The sequence below is a fragment of the Ornithodoros turicata genome, chromosome 7, assembly GCF_037126465.1.
Source record: "Ornithodoros turicata isolate Travis chromosome 7, ASM3712646v1, whole genome shotgun sequence".
Classification (NCBI taxonomy): Eukaryota; Metazoa; Arthropoda; class Arachnida; order Ixodida; family Argasidae; genus Ornithodoros; species Ornithodoros turicata.
Window position 1 is genome coordinate 51219016 of NC_088207.1, and position 17357 is coordinate 51236372.

A 17357-nucleotide genomic window follows, 5' to 3' on the forward strand; every position below is an offset into this window, starting at 1 on the left:
TGAAGTAAGACAGCAGGAAGGAGTGGGGAACAGGGGGGGGTAGGGCTAGTATGCGTCCTGGGCCGACTTCAAGGGGAACTGTGCCCACATTCGTCTGGAAGGTCTGCCGGAAAACGAAGTGGTAGGATTCGAACCCACCACCTCCCAGTCTGCAGCACGACCTTGGCCACAACCAACGAGCGGACACTTTAACACACTCGGCCATGCCGCTGGTGCGTGACCAGGAAAGAGATCCTTCGAACTGCTGCGTGGGAGCAGTCACTGCTATCTTGATTACAACAGTTTTGTGGAACACTCTGGGGGGAAAAAGCGAATGAACTATCGTAGGGTTACGTGAACTCTCATAGGCGCATGGCTGCTGTTCACCTGAATGGATGGTACAATTTAGTACGTGGTCGTTGGCCCTTCTTTTTCCTTTTTGTCAATTATAGTGTTTGCACCATTGTGTCTTGTGCACCATTTGGCAAATTAATAAATAAATAAAGTCAAAGGAAAAGAAACAGAGGTTACGTGTTTTCGTTTCGGTCAAATCACGCCAGGAACTACCCATTTTTATTCAGTCAGCATTTAAGACATGCGTGTATTTTGAGCTATGAACAGCGAAAAGCCACCGGCCAGGAGGCAAATCCGTACGAAGAAATGAACTCGTTGGCCAAGTACTCGCCAAGCACGGCTAGGTTGGCAGGTCAAGCTCTTGCCAAGCTTGGTACAACCTTTGTTTGTTGCATGGCCGGTACATTCCCAACCCGGAACCACGCCCTGCTGTCGTTATTTGACCTTGACCACCAGCCCAGACCAACATTTTGGGTGGTGCACACAGTCGATAAACGTTCAGAAAACTAGTGCACTGACGACCGTGACACTGTCCAACACCAGGGACTCCACTGTGCCAGAGAAAGACCTCTGAAGACCATGAAATGACGGCTAGCCAAACTACTAGCAGCAGCATAGGAGCCGTTATGTTTACTCTTTCATCCCATTTCAAACATGCACCATCGTTTGTTGCACCTCCACCCAGGCCCGGCGTCTACAGTGGGACAGGGGGGGGGGAATAACTACCCCCCTAAAGGGGCACCAAAAAGGCACCTTTCGGGAAGCAAGAATTCGGGGGAGGGGCGCATATTTCCCACATACTCTCTTAGTTGTAGTGCTTCTGTGACAGTAGTGGTCAATATCTGTAGATGCAGTGATCTGTCAAGGGAGCCAGTCTATCTGTCAGGATAATTTTATTAGCTTGTACGAGGGGTGTTCAAGTCAAACCTACGCTTTTCATTTTTCGCAAAAGTAAAATGAACTTACAGGCGAGAAATTAGTTTTATTTTTCAACGTAATCTCCAGCTGCACTAATGCACTTGTCCCAGCGTTTCACGAGTGCTTGGATGCCAGCAGTGTAGAAATCCTTACCGGCGCGTAGCAGCCATGATCGGACCGCATTCTTGTCCTCGGCGCCGCAGCTGAAGTGGCGGCCCCCAAGGAACGCCTTCAGTGGCCCAAAGAGATGGAAATCGCTGTGGGGCGAGGTCTGGACTGTAAGGGGGATGTGGCAGCAACTCCCAGCCAAGTTCCTGTAAGGTGTGTGAGATGCGCGGTATGCGGGTGTGCATTGTCCTGTAGGAGGACTCCTCCTTTGGTGATGAGGCCCGGCCGCTTTTGCTTCAGCGCCTTATGCACATCCCCGAGAACCTGGCAGTAATATGCACTATTGATGCAACCTTGTCCCAGAAAACCGTGGCCATGACCTTACCCGCAGACGGGGTGCTTCGGAACTTCTTGAGCTGGCGAGCCGGATGCTTCCACTATTTTGATGCGCGTTTAGACTCAGGAGTGAAATGGTGCACACACGCTTCATCGCACGTGATGATACGATCAAGGAACGGCTGTCCTTCAGTCATTTGAACCAGTGTCGCAAGGGTACCTTAGCTCTTGGGAGATTTTCAGTCTTCTCTGCCGGTCAAACACGGAGAGCTGCCTCGGGACGCAACGGGCACTAACTTTCCGAAACTGGAGGTGTTCATGAATGATAGGGTTCAACGTTCCCATAGAAAGGTCCGTCTTTCGAGCCAGTTCGATACATGTTATCCGTCGGTCCTTGAGGATCAGGCGCTCCACAATTTGGATGTTCTCAGGAACTCTGACACTGGTTCTGAGCCGCCCCGGCCGGGATCGTCCTGCACTGATGTACGGCCGTCTCGGAACCGTCTGCACCACTCAAACGCTTTGCTGCGGCTAAGTGTATCGTGGCCATACTGAGCCTGAAGTCTTCTGTGAATTTCAGATGACTTTACGCCTTCATTCACGAGAAACTTCACGACAATTCGCTGTTCGATGTGCGCGCTCACCTCGTTGTCGGCCATCTTGTCCAGCACGTGTCTTCTGTTTTGCACAAACTAGAGTCACTAAATAAGCTACGCTTCAGAGTATCGACACTGAGCCGCCATGTTGTTTCGGATGACCTCCATCGCCATCCATTTAGCGCTCTTCGAAGTGTTGTCTTCTTCCACTGCTGAACTTCATCTTCATCTATTTCTACTGCCAAAATAGAGGTGGGGCTGGAGGTCATCCGAAACAACATGGCGGCTGTTTTTGCCTCAGTGTCGTTACTCTGAAGCGTAGCTTATTTAGTGACTCTAGCACAAACTTTGGACCACCAGGTGGTGAACGCAGAGGCCTGTCGCGTGTGAAAATGACGAAAAAGAAGTAGCGCGAGCCAATTGTACACTAAGGAGACAGAAGGTCCCGGTTTGACTTGAACACACCTCGTATGTAATTTTACGACGACACTTATACTATGCCTCTGTTGTGGCTGCTACACCTGTATTCTTTTGTTGTCCGTGCATACACAAGGCAAAGTAGGATTTTTGAAATGACATTTTATTTGCTACAAAGATGTAATTTCTCTTTTACAATATCAACTGTGATAATACAGTTGGCGCTCCACACACACAAGATGGAGCTTGCAGTTTGAGGTGTCCCAGTGTCCCGATGATTTTCTAATAATGTAATTGTACGCTCGATTACCTGATCAGTCTCCTCACTGTCAGGTCTATTATGGTAACTGATTGGGGAATTAGTGACAATAAAAAGTGAAATTTGTTTTTCATACAAATTATTTCAACAAAATTAAGCAGGGATGTGTTGCAACAACCCACCATAGCGCTTCCATGAGAACTATGTTAATATAATACGGAGCAGTTTAGCATGTCGCACGAGTCACGGTAAATTCCATATCTGCGGCATCATTGAGTTTCTGATGCCTTGCCTGGTGCCCTGCATGACTTCACTGGGTTTAAATTTTGTATCTATGCCATCTGCCTCGATACATTAAAAGAATACAATTCTACATGAAAAGCCATGGAACTAGAATTCTTACGAAAACTGCCAGCACAATTGAATGCATGATTCTCACGGGAACACTAGAGTGGGTTCTTGAGTATGATCCTGTTTCTCGTAAGTGCCCTCTGGCTTGCACTCTCCCTTGAGCCTCTCAAGAGTGAGGTCACCCGCGTTGATAGGGACTACACAGCCCCACGCAGGGCATGGTGAGTGCGCCAATGAACACCGTTGAGAAAACCTATCCGCGGGTACATGTGGCGCCATCTACATTCGTAAAAACCATTACAGGCGTGGTATCCCTCCTTAAGTCTGAGGGGAAGTAAGCTGAACAGAACTGTTGTTGCAGAAAGCTGGACAGTGTTCCAATGCCCTCCTTTTTTGCGCAAGCACTACAACGAGCCAGGCCCGGTCTTAACTTACCGATAACTTATAACATAACATAGACCCGCTCACAAACATTGTCATATACATAAATTAAGGATGCATAGGGACATAGAAGTTAAAAGGAACAAAGAGCTGTTGTACTCTGTTACCTCCCATTAAAAACAAAAAACAAAACACTAATAAAAGCGCCTCGAACACAGGCTGCTGACAGTTCAACACATCGACTACTTTTCCATAACTGACTCAACTGATTCCTTCTTGAGTTTAGCAGACTCAGTAGGGCAGTAACAACATCAAAATTATAGACTACTAGTGTGTGGTAATATTTTGGCAATGCAAGGCTCGGCACGATGAACTTGTCAAGAGACCCTCTGTCTGCCGGCTTGCACTCTACCTCAAACATTTGTTACAAAGAAAGCTTTAACGGGTAGAAACATTAAACACACAAGGTGAACTGCACATTGCAGGGGGTGGGAACAACAAAATCGCTTTGTCCGGTCGAAACTGCCCGCTGGCTCAAAATCGTGGTGGTTGGTGTGATTCTCAAAGGACAATGTGCTGATGTACCACACTGGCTGCCGCCCTACAAAATCTGATGACTAAACATTTCGAAGTAAACGAGCGCTTTAAACATGTGCCATAAACCAATTCAATAGAATTATACGTATAAGAATGCTGACAGACAACCCTCCCCAAAGCCCCTTGTTCAATGCACAGTTTCGTTGTACACCACTTTCGGTGTGATAGCTAGCATAATCTCCAATGCAACACACAAGGTTTTGTAGTGCTCACCGACATAATTAAATGATTAAAAAAGCGAACAACTGAGTGACGGAACATCACCACTAAAAATTTCGTTCATCAGCTTATCTTACAGAGCGAAAGACCCTCTCTCGCTGTTACCACCTCTAACAACCAAACGCAAGTTCAGTTACTAATGTCCACTCCAGTCTCAAAACAAATATATCACTCTGGCAAGCAACAAAAACAGAAGCCCATAGTGAGGAGATTTGATTCTTCAGCAGCATGTCAAATCATGCTGCAAAATGCAACAGAATACTTACACTGCCCTACACAGGGTATGCCCTTGCAAAGTGTTTCAATCATTTCCTAAGCAGGACAGTTCTTCACGATCCGCAGTCCCGTGGCACCCTTTTCTTGGAGAGGCAAACAGTGTTTGGAAGCGTTCCTACGGCAGGAGCTCATGTACAAAAGACACACTTCTTTTTTTCTTTGAGGGAGGAAGTAGGGATCGCAAGCAGCACTGCATCACCTGGTGACACACATCTACAATTTCGTGGCCGTGACACGGTGGCACTCTGTCTCAAAAAGAGTCCGAGCATCACTTCCTGGAAGGCAAGGACAACAAAGTCCAGCAATGAGTTGGGCCCTGTGAAATTTTCTACAATCCCCTACAGTTGAACCTCTCAATAACGAACGTCGATTTAACGAAATCCTCTGTTTAACGAAAAATTTCCGTTGCACGAACACATCCCTATAGACGCCAATGTATTTTTGCATTCGATTTAACGAAATACATTCGTTTGGTCACCTCTATTTAATGAAATCTCTGGGCTCTTCTGCGCGTGTCTTTCCCCTTCACCACGAAGAAAAGGAGGAGAAACCTTCCCTCTCTGTTGTCCTTACGCGAGTTTTCGTTGGTTACTTCGGTTGTCACGTGCTGTAGGCACGAGCGTGCCGACATGTGCGTCTCCGCCGCCGGTAATCGTTGCGCAGACGCTGTTTCGAAACCGGCGCGAGGGTCTCTTCGCACCTGTTTTCGGACAAGAAAACACGCATTGCTGACATCTCGCGAAGTCTAATTTGCTTGTGTTGATGAAGACGACGGTACATTGCGGTTTTGTGCCTTTTCATTACTTGTTTTTGTTCGCGCCGCTGATGCTGACGGTGGTAAAATGGGCATGATGCCGCTGCCAGGTTCCATCTGCGCAGACGTCTACGTGACATGTACCCGTTTCTCGTTCTTTTCGGCGGTGTACGGTTGTTCTTTCCGGACGTCATGAGTGCAAGTGAACCAACCAAGAAACTTCGATACGCGATCGCGTAGGAGAAAGCAGTCGAGGTCATCCGGAGTTACGAAGGTTATGAATGCTCAGAACGATATTGTGCACAAATTACGCGTTACCTAGCGTTATGTAATGAATAAAGCTTGATATTTTGTGCCCTTCTTACCTTAGTACCTGTTTTATGACAAATGATGTTTTGCGGTACGCGCGGCGCTGGTAGTGCGGCGGCCATCTTTGTTTAACTTGGCGTGTTCCATTTAACGAATATCTCGATTTAACGAAACAAAGAGCCAGCATTTACAAATTCGTTATATAGAGGTTCAACTGTATTACCTTTCTTACAAAAAAAAAAAAAAAAGCTTACGGTAGCAGTAAACTGTATTCCGCAATTTATTTATTTATTTTTTTGCTGCGGGGTGTTGTGCAATGTGTGACATAAACCCCTGCGAAAGAACGCCAAGCGCAGCTCACCTGTATTGCGCGAGTGGACACTCTAGAAACCCTCCTCCACTCTTTCAAAGAGTGTGTAAGTGAACGAGGGAGGCAAATGAGTCAACTGATGACATTCGCAGTCCCAATGGGAGGGCCAATCAGGTGATTTCGTCACGCAGCCTAGCACGGCCCAAGCGTTGTAGCAGAAGCAGATCGGTTTCCAGTGGCCAATGCCGTGCTGGGTCTGCTGACGTCACACGAGGAGATCAAGCCATTTGAACTGATGGCTACTTTCTCTGGGAGCTCTTGTAAATTTGATCGTGCAGTGGCAATACACCGCACAGAGAAAATATTGTACATGGGGGCTCCCGATAGGCTGCTCGATAATTTCCAGCCATGTTGAATGTACCGTATTTACTCGTGCTTACCTATAAGACGCACATTTCTTTAACCCAAAAACATCGCTTTTATTGAGGGGGTACATTCAATACTTTGGGGGGAAGAGCCCCAAACCATTCGAACCAAATTCGAACCAAACACTTAAGGTACACGTAACTCGCGTTTTATTCCGAGGTACCCACGGCGATCTTCCCGGAATTGAAAGTCGCGATTCTGCCTCATCGGCACGGTTTATTCCAAGATGTCCAGGGCGATCTCCTCGGAAACGAACATCGATCACTTTTAGTGACGCCACACAACTCCACGAGGACTTGAAAGAAGGGTGATGGAGGACCAATCGCTGCGCCATCTTTTCAGTGTGCGACTGCTTTAGAAAATAGGGCTGCTCTGACTTAAGTTTGGTGTGCAAGCTCGGAGAGTCACAAACCACATTTTAGAACACTGTTTCTCAAGATTCTCGGTGGGAGAGTAATTTTGTATTACGGTTGAATACAGACTGCATCGCAGAAGAAACTGAATTCTGTGATGCTCGAATTCTGTACCTCTGGAACCACACTATAGACCCAAAACTTGATTACCAAGGTGGTGATGGGTGACAACATTGTTTCGAAAGTTCGAACGGGTAAAAACATCTGTAACAACAGTGTTACCAGTGTTAACAGTGTTACCAAACACTGACATCTGCAGAGTACCTACGGGTATTAGGGATCAACTGCAATTTTGCAATTCTAGCAACTTCCAGACATCTTATCCCGCTTACACACATCAAAGAAAAGAACGTCACAAAAAATTACCAATTTATGAAATTGCGACGAGGAATTTACCTTCAATCCAAATCTAGAGGCACTGCGTGATGGGCGGATTGTGTTTGCGACTGGACACTGTTACTAGGGTTCTGTGACAGCGTGCTTGTACTGGGAGGGCTTCCCACATAGATCTTGAGTGCTTTCTCCTTCCTCGGAGAAGGCACTGTCATCATGCTCCTGCTCATTCTGAAAAATACGAATGACAAGTAAAATACACTATGTACTACACTATGCTACGAGTAAAAGTGAAAATAATACGAGAAAAGATAGCCCTCTTCTTCAGCAACAACAACCAGGAGCAGAGACTTACCGTGCGGTTTCCCTGTTTGTGATTTCGCGCTTTTCTTCTTCCGTTAATTCTCTTACGGGCTCAGTCTTATCCCTGTGGACAGAAGCATAACAGGCGAGACATTTAAAGAAAGAAGTGAAAGTATAACTAGAGCCTGAAGTTTTCGGGAAATATTTTTTTTTTCCAAATTAGGGGGGTAAAAATCAGGTAAATGAACATGTGCTCTAAATTCATGCGAATTCGGGTAAAAAAATTTCCAGTATGCTAAATTCAGGGAGAAATCGGACTCAGTTGCTCAAACTAACTGTGCTGGTTTGGTACAAATGGTGATGTAACTGCATTTGCTGCCAAACAAGTTAGTGTGCATTCCTACAGGCGTCTCAGTGAGGGCAATTTGCCGGGTAAAAATCGGGTTTCACCCTCAAGAGGTAACCTTCAATTCGGGGTGCAAATTCGGAGAAAAATCAGGTTAAACCCTAAAACTTCAAGATCTAAGTATAACTTAGGCATGACCCAGAACTGACCTGTATAATACCACGAGGCCGTCTTCATTGATATAGAGTGGCCAGGAACACAAAGAAGTCGCGGTCCCATGCCATTCTGTTTCTGTGTTTACTGTCAACGACGACACGGTGCACGGGAAGGGACCAGGGCACTAGAACATAGGGCAAGCATGACATTAACCCTAAAGTATTCCCACTGTCCCATCATGGACACATCGAAAATGAAATAATATCCACCTTGGCAACTTCCAAATTGTCCTTTTCGATGCCACTATGTGTAGATAACTATCAAAGAGGAACACAAGGCTGATTAATAAGTATCAGGTATATTTCTTTTACATGAAATAACATTGTTTATAACAACAATTACAAACATGTGATCAATGTGATATCTCCTGTCGTCAGCAAAGGCTTTGAAATAGGCATGCCTACGAGCCAAATCTTTGTTGCGATGTGCGTACATTTAAGCAACATCTGCTCTACATAAACACTGTACGCGTAACTGAAAACAAGATGTCAGGGCAGTCCAGTCATACCACAGCACACTATAGATAGAACCTTGTGTTTTTTGGTTAACACCCATTAAAAAAACTATAATTGGGTAAAACCCAGTAAAACCCATCTTTACCCCCCCAATTTGCACAATCAATTCTGGTAAAACCTGGAAATCCGTAAAAATCAAACTCGCCAAAATGCAAATTCAGCCTCTTACACATACACTGGAGACTCTGCTGGAGACTCGCGCTGGAGAGCTAATCACTTCGCACTCAGCACTGCCGTTAAACATCTAATGTTCATTTGAAATGCAAGCACTTTTTTTTTTTGCTTTCCACCAGAAAATCTGCTGTTTCATGTGATATCTCCTAATTTTATCCTAGCTCTTGAAATAAACCAAACTTTTGGTCCAGATTTAAAAAAAAAAAAAAAAGAAAAAACCTGCTCAAACTATAAACTATTATACTCAGTAAGGCCCAAGCCACTTTGAATTACACACACGACAAAAGCACACCATCCAGACTGAAGTTGAAAGAAAGCATACGAGTGCTTACTGTTTCTTTCAGGCAATTAAAGGTTCGCTGTTCAAGAACAAGTTCGTCAAGAGGATCAAACGTGAACGTAGAGGGTCGCCACCTTCGAACAAACAGGGCCATGTTCGACGAAGAGATCACCTTATCAGGTCCTGCAACGAAAATTTGCAAAAAAGTTAGCCCGTAAACTACATTCTGCAACTTAATTTTTAGCAAAACAAACAAACCCTTATGCAACGTTGTAGTGGATGAGACAACGCAACATACACAAACACAGGCCTCACAACACCCAGTTGCACACTTCAATTCAATTTCTTCAACGGCATTCGTTGGATTGAAATAAATACTTGCCTGGCAGAACCTCAAGGAAGACCTCATACGACAGGAACGTTGGAACATCCTCGTCAAACTTGCCGGAGTTGAGGTAGACTGCTCCAGGGTTGGTAGATGTCTTTTTCCGTAACCGGCACCTGAACAAAGTTGTTGACAAAGTGATGTGTTTACGTACCCAATTAAAAAAAAAAAAGAAGCATGAATAAATTTCAGTTCTACGTGACTTATGGAATGCCAAAAATCAGCATGAACCCTAATGTACTTCAATAACCTCACTTGATCTCATATGATTACGAGATTAAATAAATGAGCAAACCAATTTAAAGCTGGGATGCAGCATCAGGCAACACTGTGTGAACGCTTTACTTGTGTAATCTACACACTATGACCGCGAGCCATGTCACTTCTTTAAGCAGCCCATTATTGAGCGATTCCAACCTGTTCAAGGGAATATCCAACTGACATCTCTCCTTTATCTCGGGCAAGATTTCTTTCTTCACTTGTTGTACTGGGGCTCCTTTTGGAATAATCCAGTCCAGTAAAAACTTGCTTGGCTACATCGAACAGGATAAAATCAATAAACAAACATCTCAAACACACACGTTTGGACATACGAAACTAAACAATAACGTTTTCCAGTCTGCAGCACACATACCTCCGCAGCCGTGGGAGTAAGAAGATATATCTTTAGACGATGTTCTCCGGACCTCAGTGCCCTTCCAAGCTTGATTTCAAACTAGAAGGGCAAGCAAGACACACGTGAAGTTCACAGCACATGACCCTTTCTTAGTCATAAAAAATCATAGATTGAGAAGTTACCCGTCAAAAAGAACTCGTTACAAGCTAAGTTACCGTGTGCAAAATGTAAAGTTAATAACGAAGTTCTTCAGCCTGAAATGTAACTCGCAGTTACTGAGTTACTTAAAAAAAAGGACGAGTTACTTCCAAGTTACTTCGATTTGTTTCGGTTTCAGTCTGTCTACCAATGTCATGATGACGTTTCTCTGGTAGAGGTCTATTCGAACGCTAGCATCTTACTCCGTGTGGGCGCACAATGGGTCAGCTTCATTTCAATGGCAGCGGTTCTTACTTCCTGAATAAAGTACTGTCATTGATTGAATATCACGTTTTATGGCAAAATGCCATGAAGGAACCGGAGAGAAAGCAAGAAAATATGTGGACGTGAGTGAAAAGCGAGTTAAAAGTAACTTGGAACTTAACTTAACTTACTTTGGTAAAGTTACCTGGAAAAGGAACGAGTTCCTCTGAAAGTTACCACGGCGCAAAAGTACAGAGTTAAGTTACAAGTTACCAAAAAAAGGAACTTAGTTACAGTAACGAGTTACCTCGAACTCTGTAAAAAATCTCCCGAATAAAATACGTTAATCCTGTTTTTTACCTTTTCATCGTTCGTGTACGAAATCATATTGTCTGTGAGCTTCGTACATTCAAACTCTTGATTATTTGAATATATCCTAAACACCTGAAAATAAAATAAAGCGATCACATACATCTGTTTTGCTTTTCTTTCCCACTCACAGCTTGCTCGACGGGAGTACACTTACTTTGAAATAGTCTGCACTGACACCTACGTACGGCTCCAATTCTTTTTTTAGGCCTCCAAAGGTAATTCGTTTGTCGACGAAGACTCTCAACTCTGAACAATGAATAACGATACAGGTAAGAATGCAGCTCATTAATAGAGCCTGAAGTTTTCGGGAAATATTTTTTTCTAAGTTCGGGGGGTTAAAATCGGGTAAATAAACGTGTGCACTAAATTCATGCGAATTCGGGTGAAAAAACTTCCAGTACACTAAATTTGGGGAGAAATCCGGCTCTATTACAAATAAACAGTACTGGTTTGGTACAAACGGTGATGTAACTGCATTTGCCGCCAAACGAATAAGCTATTGCATTCCTACAGACATCCCAGTGAAAGAAATTTGCCGGGTAAAAATCGGGTTCCACCCTAAAGTGTCAACCTTCAATTCGGGGTGCAAATTCGGGGAAGAATCGGGTACAACATATAAACTTCAGGCTCTACTCATTAAGTCTCAACCTCACGTTTCCTCTTACTCTTGATATCACGACCACCATACTTAGTACTGCTATCGTCAATACTGTACGCAGCAAAGTGCTTTCGGGATCTATCTTGCTCGAAGTTCGAAGGGGGGCAAGGATTGGGTGTTTTCTGCTTCTCTCATCGCATGTTAAAGAACCCTCAGGTGGGCAAAAGCAATCCAGAGACTGACCGCTGTGGCGTCGCTCATGATCTCAAGTTGTCTCGCGACGTAAAACCCCCAATTATTATTCTGCTTCTCTTTTAATCCAGCAGCATATTTGATATCCAAATATACTGTATCCTATAAATAATCACAATACCCTATCTGCTAGTTGGTTACATGGGAAATGTGCACTGCATTGTGTGCCAGTGCTTGGCAACTGATGCACTCAGCTCAGCGGTGGCAAGTTTATGGCGAGACTTAGCTGCTGCAGGTCATGGAGGGTTTGTGGAAAACCTCGGTAGGTCTCCAAATCTTTTAAATGAAGGAACGCGGTGCGGTGCCTAAGAAGTTGCCACTTCTTCGAAATGTGGTAGCAAGATTGGTAAGTATACAGGAAACAAAGATACTGTGCAGCATCGACTCTCGTATTGAACTGCCAACACAGTGAAGCTTGTGATGGGAAAAATACCGAAGCAATCTGTCGAGATCGGGTGAGGCTAGTTATCTGTTGTGCTGGCTGAGGATCAATTTTTTTTGTATCAATCTTCTTGTATCAAAGTTATTTCATTAGGAAAATAATCACAAACATTCCTCTGCTCTGCATACACACAAGTTTGTAGGAAATCTGAGCCAATAAGTTTTCACTCACGTCGACTGTTATCCTCGGGGTCTGTGTAAGGTCTTGCGCGGAAGTATCGCCGGGGCTCCTCTTTCGGTAAAGCTTCAACAGGCTGCTGAAAGGCATTTGGAGATTTCAATATCCTGGATCACATATGCAGGACGACTATCAGGGTTGCAGAATGGGATCCCACATTCCATTCAAATTCCATTCCGAGGAATGAAGATTTGCGATAATTCCATTCCTTTCAATTCCTCGGAATGAAAAGGTACGGTCAATTCCCACTCCAGGAATGGCTTTACAACCCCATTAAATTCCTTTCATTCCACCAATGAAAGAATTAGGACCGGTAACCGTACTAGCTAGCCCAGCAGTGCTATTCCATTCCATTCCCATTTCCCATTCCATTCCAATTCCAATTCCAATTCCGAGGAATGAAGATTTGTGATAATTCCATTCCTTTCAATTCCTCGGAATGAAAAGGTATGGTCAATTCCCACTCCTATAATGGCTTGGCAGCCCCATTCCATTCCTTTAATTCCAGCAATGAAAGAATTAGGACCGGTAACCGTACTAGCTAGCCCAGCAGTGCTATAGAGGAGACTGACATCACCCAGCACGAAAAAAGCACAAAGACAAGGTTATTTCGCCCTCCTCCTTTTCATTGGCATCATCATTACAGGAGTTTTCCACTAAAGTAACTGGTGCAAGTGATGTGGGGTTGCGGGCCTCACACTAGTGAAGCCAAAATCTCCATTTTATTTTTTCTTAAAACCAAACCAAACCAAACCATCGCCCTTGACCGTGCGGCACCCAGACCATTACATTCCAATTCCATTCCGCCTGCGAAAAAATCCCTAATTCCATTCCCAGGGCAGTTTCCGCCATTCCATTCCAATTCCATTCCGGGCTCCGATAAATCTGGAATGATTCCGGAATCATTCCAACCCCGGAGTGGGAACTCCGCAACCCTGATGACTATGCTCTACGTAAGGTGCGTGTCAAGGTCAATTATGCAGCAGGTATTAAGACAAGTGACATAGTAGTACTTGATGCAATGAAACGTAGGACAAACACAACACTTGCGCTTCACAGTGCCCCCTACTGCATACTCCGATCACCATTCTCCACTGTCACCAATGGCTGTGGATATTTACACAGAGCTTGTGCAAATACTTGAAACTTGCGTATTTTTTTACATACATACTTTTTTAAACAGTAGGTGTGTTTCACAAAGATTTAACAGTTCACTTGTGTTCATGATGCTCTCACTTTTGTCTGTCAGTGCTCTACAAACCAATTTTGTAGTCAATTATACTTAGAGCCTTAAGTTTTAGGGTTTTACCCGATTCTTCCCCGAATTTGCACCCCGAATTGAAGGTTGCCTCTTTAGGATGAAACCCGGTTTTTACCTGGCAAATTGCCCTCACTGGGATGTCTGTAGGAATGCACTAATTTACTTGTTTGGCAGAAAATTTCAGTTAGATCACCGTTTCTACCAAACCACTACAGTTAGTTTGAGCAACTGAGCCAGATTTCACCCCGAATTTAGCATACTGGAAGTTTTTTCACCCGAATTCACATTAATTTAGTGCACATGTTTATTTACCCAAGTTTTACCCCACTGAATTTAGAAAAAAATATTTCCCGAAAACTTCAGGCTCTAATTATACTTGAAAATATATTACTTGCATGAGCCGAGCAAAAAAACCTGTTGTCAAGCTAAACTTTAAAAAAAATTACGTTGACTCGTACGGTATGACTCATTTAAACTTACGACATAGTCATCTCCTCCATTAAAAGCAGTTGTGTTGTCTAACACACGTGCGTCTTCCTTGGACGAGGGATTATGCAGCTCTTCTTCGAGGTTCTTGCTGATGTCTGAAAAAGAAAAAAGAAAGAAAAAAGAGCAATAAATCTAAAGAGACTTTTCAAATTTGTCAAAAGGAAAGAATTCACAGAAAATCGAGCGATGCAGACGACAGAGTGCAACCAATATCTCAGCAAATTAACGAGACAGGAATGTTACGTTACCGTTGGGTGGTCCTGAAGGCCCGAGCTGTGAAAGCTCGGTCTCCCTGTCCAAGACAAAATCGGGAGAATTGTTCCTGGGAGAAATGTCATCGCCGACGAGGGTGCGCTCACTGTCTGTCAAGCTCGAGTCTTCTGACTGGTCGCCTCCTCCTCCCTGACATCCAGAAGAAGAGGAATCACAGAGGTCACTGTCATAGTCATCGCTCGTTCCAGCAGCCTGTGCCTGTGTTCTCGCCACTGTAACAAGATATCCAAACGGAACTTAGACAACAGGAATGTGTACTGACCCGCGGCAGAACTTAAAACTGGGTACCTTGTGGGCTGCGTTCAAAGCTTCAGCAAAAAAAAAAAATCTCATTGTATGTGGCTAATATGCGGCATGATCGAGCTCAGCGATACGCCATGTCGACCTTCACACGAGCTCGTAGCACGTGGTTATCAGATGATTGTGTTCATTAGTTTCGAGACCCGAAATGTCGAGCTGTGGCAAAGGCACGTTGGAAAGACCGTACAATCTAGAAAATCATACTGGTGCGGTACGTAGTCCAGGTTCTGATCTATACCCCTATCCATATGGATTTTTAGGGTGAAAGATTTGTTTTTATGTATCTGCATATTGTAAGATACCATATACTATAATAAATTTTTTATTGAAGCTTTGGACACAATGCCACTATTGGCAAGTAAAATTTTACATCACACATTCTTTGGTTATGACTTCTGTTAATTTTCTGTTTTTATTCCAGCATGCTCATTTGCACCATAAACTGCAACCACCACTTGCAAATTGGTATAAAGCTACGAGCCAACCTACTCACACGTTCCACTATCGTCATCAACATTCCATGGCCGTGGTTCTTTCGGGGCTGGGACATGATGACGTTCTTGGGCCACTGGTTTGCATCACGACAGAAACACAAGATGCAATATTAAAGCTTCCACACCATGCCATGTTAGCAAACTCCTGGGAAGGACTATTAGTTAATCACGGAATGCAACCCAAACTCTAGTGACTATGTCTGACAGTCAGACCATGCACAAAAGTAGACGCTCACTGAAATTCGACAGTTGAAATCGCCAAACAGAAAAAAAAAAAGAATATTGCAGCACTTCTAGCAGACTATTTATGGGTTCTTGTGTTCTAGTCTGTTTGCACACCTGGAGAGAATTGCTTTTCAAGCATTATTTATGTTATTTTATTTATTTACCCTCAGGGCGGTAGCGTGACAGAGGGGAGTGGTTTGTTAATTATATGTACATGGTATAAAACATAATAATAATGCAAGTAATAGTAATAACGGGTCACAAAATCGGAATACAAATAACAACAAATAAATTATAGTTGCCCATGGGTCGCTATTCGTCTGCTTGTATAAATATGCGTTGCCAAGTACATCTCCGAGTTAAGTACTTGACACGGCTTACATGTGAGACATGACATACGTGAGATTAGTAGTACGGCATGGCATACGTCTCACGAGCCAGACTTGTTAATAACATGGCCTACACACTGAAGGTAATTTGCAGAAAAAACAACAATTTCTTCAACGTAATAAGACTTATGCTTCACAATAAAATACAAATTTTTATCCCATAATAGTGTACCATGCTCAACACTAGATATCAATCAATAAATATGAAAGGTACCCCAGGTATAAGAGAAATGAACAAACCTTGATCTGCTGAAGGCAAATCAACATGCACCATGATTGTGTGCATTTGGCGATCCAGGATCTCAAAGAAATGTGAATCTCTAAATTCCTTCTTTGCATCATCTTCATCGTAACATTCAATGTACACCTGGGAAGATACATATCTTGTTGTTATTTTTATATTTTAGAAATACATAACCCATACAATGGGTAAGGGAGGCTCCATAGGAAAGCCAGATTGCTTCTAGTCATTGCTTATAGTTGAGGCATGTGAACATTTCTGGAGAATTAACCTCGTGGAGATGATCACGCATCATAAGCATAGCTATGCTGTGTTGCATTACCGTAAAAAAATGCATTACCGTCAGGAATGACGCTCTAGCGAATGATATATCCACACCTATGTGACAAACACACACACATCCATCACGATAATTTGTGAGCTGAGATGTGCTCGTCAGTAAATCATCCCTCGTTCTGAACATGTCGTAGCTTTTTCCATTCTGTCTACTTCACCAGTACTTGAAAGATACCAACGCAGGTGTTCAGTGTCCAATATGAGGAATCCACGAAGCATTTTGGAAGTGAAAGTTCTTTTTCCAGTTCCCAGTTTGCTTTGTGAGAACAACACATTCATTGTTTCATCATAAAAATGATTTGACTGCAAAGGTGCAGATAATCATGTATGTATCCTTATAGCTACCACCATGCCCAAAACGATACTATCCTGACGGCCTTGTGTTAAGCCAATACATTATTTATTCTATATTCCTCATTAGCGTTTTTTCAAGTGCATATCCTGGAGTATTCCATTTGTATTTCAAAATATCAATAGTATTACCACATCTTCACTTCTCGCTCATGCAAGACACTGTCAAGTGCTTGTTGCAACTATGATGATTCAATAAATAAACTTGAAAAAAAAAAAAAAAAAAAGAGTCTTACAGTATTGCTTTTGCCAAATCCCTCAGATTTCAATGTCTTCTCTGGACTTGAGAGGAAGAAGAGATCATTGTGGTACCTCTCCACCACCATTCGCATGTTCGGAGAAGGAAGCCCTAGTTGCTAGATAAAGAAAAAAAAAAATACATATGAAGAGCATCCATCAAGTTCACCCGCAATGCCACGGGAGGCTCAAACTCAGTTGCATGTTGCTTTCCAGGTTACCCTGAACAGCGCAACAACACTGCACACACTCCAATGCACCTACAAGCTACAACAACACGCACGTGCACAGCACATCACACTTTATATTGTACACGATTTTGATGCAGCATTTACGTATTTCCAGTC

At 43.5% G+C, this 17357-nt stretch overlaps 1 protein-coding gene across 3 annotated transcripts in view; it reads right to left on the reverse strand.

Annotated features, from left to right (window-relative positions):
- Window positions 1-2853: 2853 nt before the first annotated feature.
- LOC135401478 (ubiquitin carboxyl-terminal hydrolase 47-like) overlaps window positions 2854-17357 on the reverse strand; it is a 29887-nt gene continuing 15383 nt past the window's right edge. Inside the window, exons 22-38 of one of the 3 annotated variants that reach the window (XM_064633916.1) lie at window positions 17010-17129; window positions 16086-16212; window positions 15231-15305; window positions 14413-14649; window positions 14156-14259; window positions 12409-12490; window positions 11100-11191; window positions 10934-11017; window positions 10190-10270; window positions 9973-10088; window positions 9553-9671; window positions 9223-9353; window positions 8411-8458; window positions 8195-8325; window positions 7692-7763; window positions 7400-7567; window positions 2854-5066 (exon numbers count right to left, since the gene is read on the reverse strand). In XM_064633916.1, the coding sequence (XP_064489986.1) occupies window positions 7402-7567; window positions 7692-7763; window positions 8195-8325; window positions 8411-8458; window positions 9223-9353; window positions 9553-9671; window positions 9973-10088; window positions 10190-10270; window positions 10934-11017; window positions 11100-11191; window positions 12409-12490; window positions 14156-14259; window positions 14413-14649; window positions 15231-15305; window positions 16086-16212; window positions 17010-17129 (1785 nt within the window). In that variant the 3' untranslated portion in view covers window positions 2854-5066; window positions 7400-7401. Of the gene's footprint in view, window positions 5067-7399; window positions 7568-7691; window positions 7764-8194; window positions 8326-8410; window positions 8459-9222; window positions 9354-9552; window positions 9672-9972; window positions 10089-10189; window positions 10271-10933; window positions 11018-11099; window positions 11192-12408; window positions 12494-14155; window positions 14260-14412; window positions 14650-15230; window positions 15306-16085; window positions 16213-17009; window positions 17130-17357 lie in introns of all 3 variants that reach the window. The other 2 variants (XM_064633915.1, XM_064633917.1) reach the window with 2 other exon arrangements.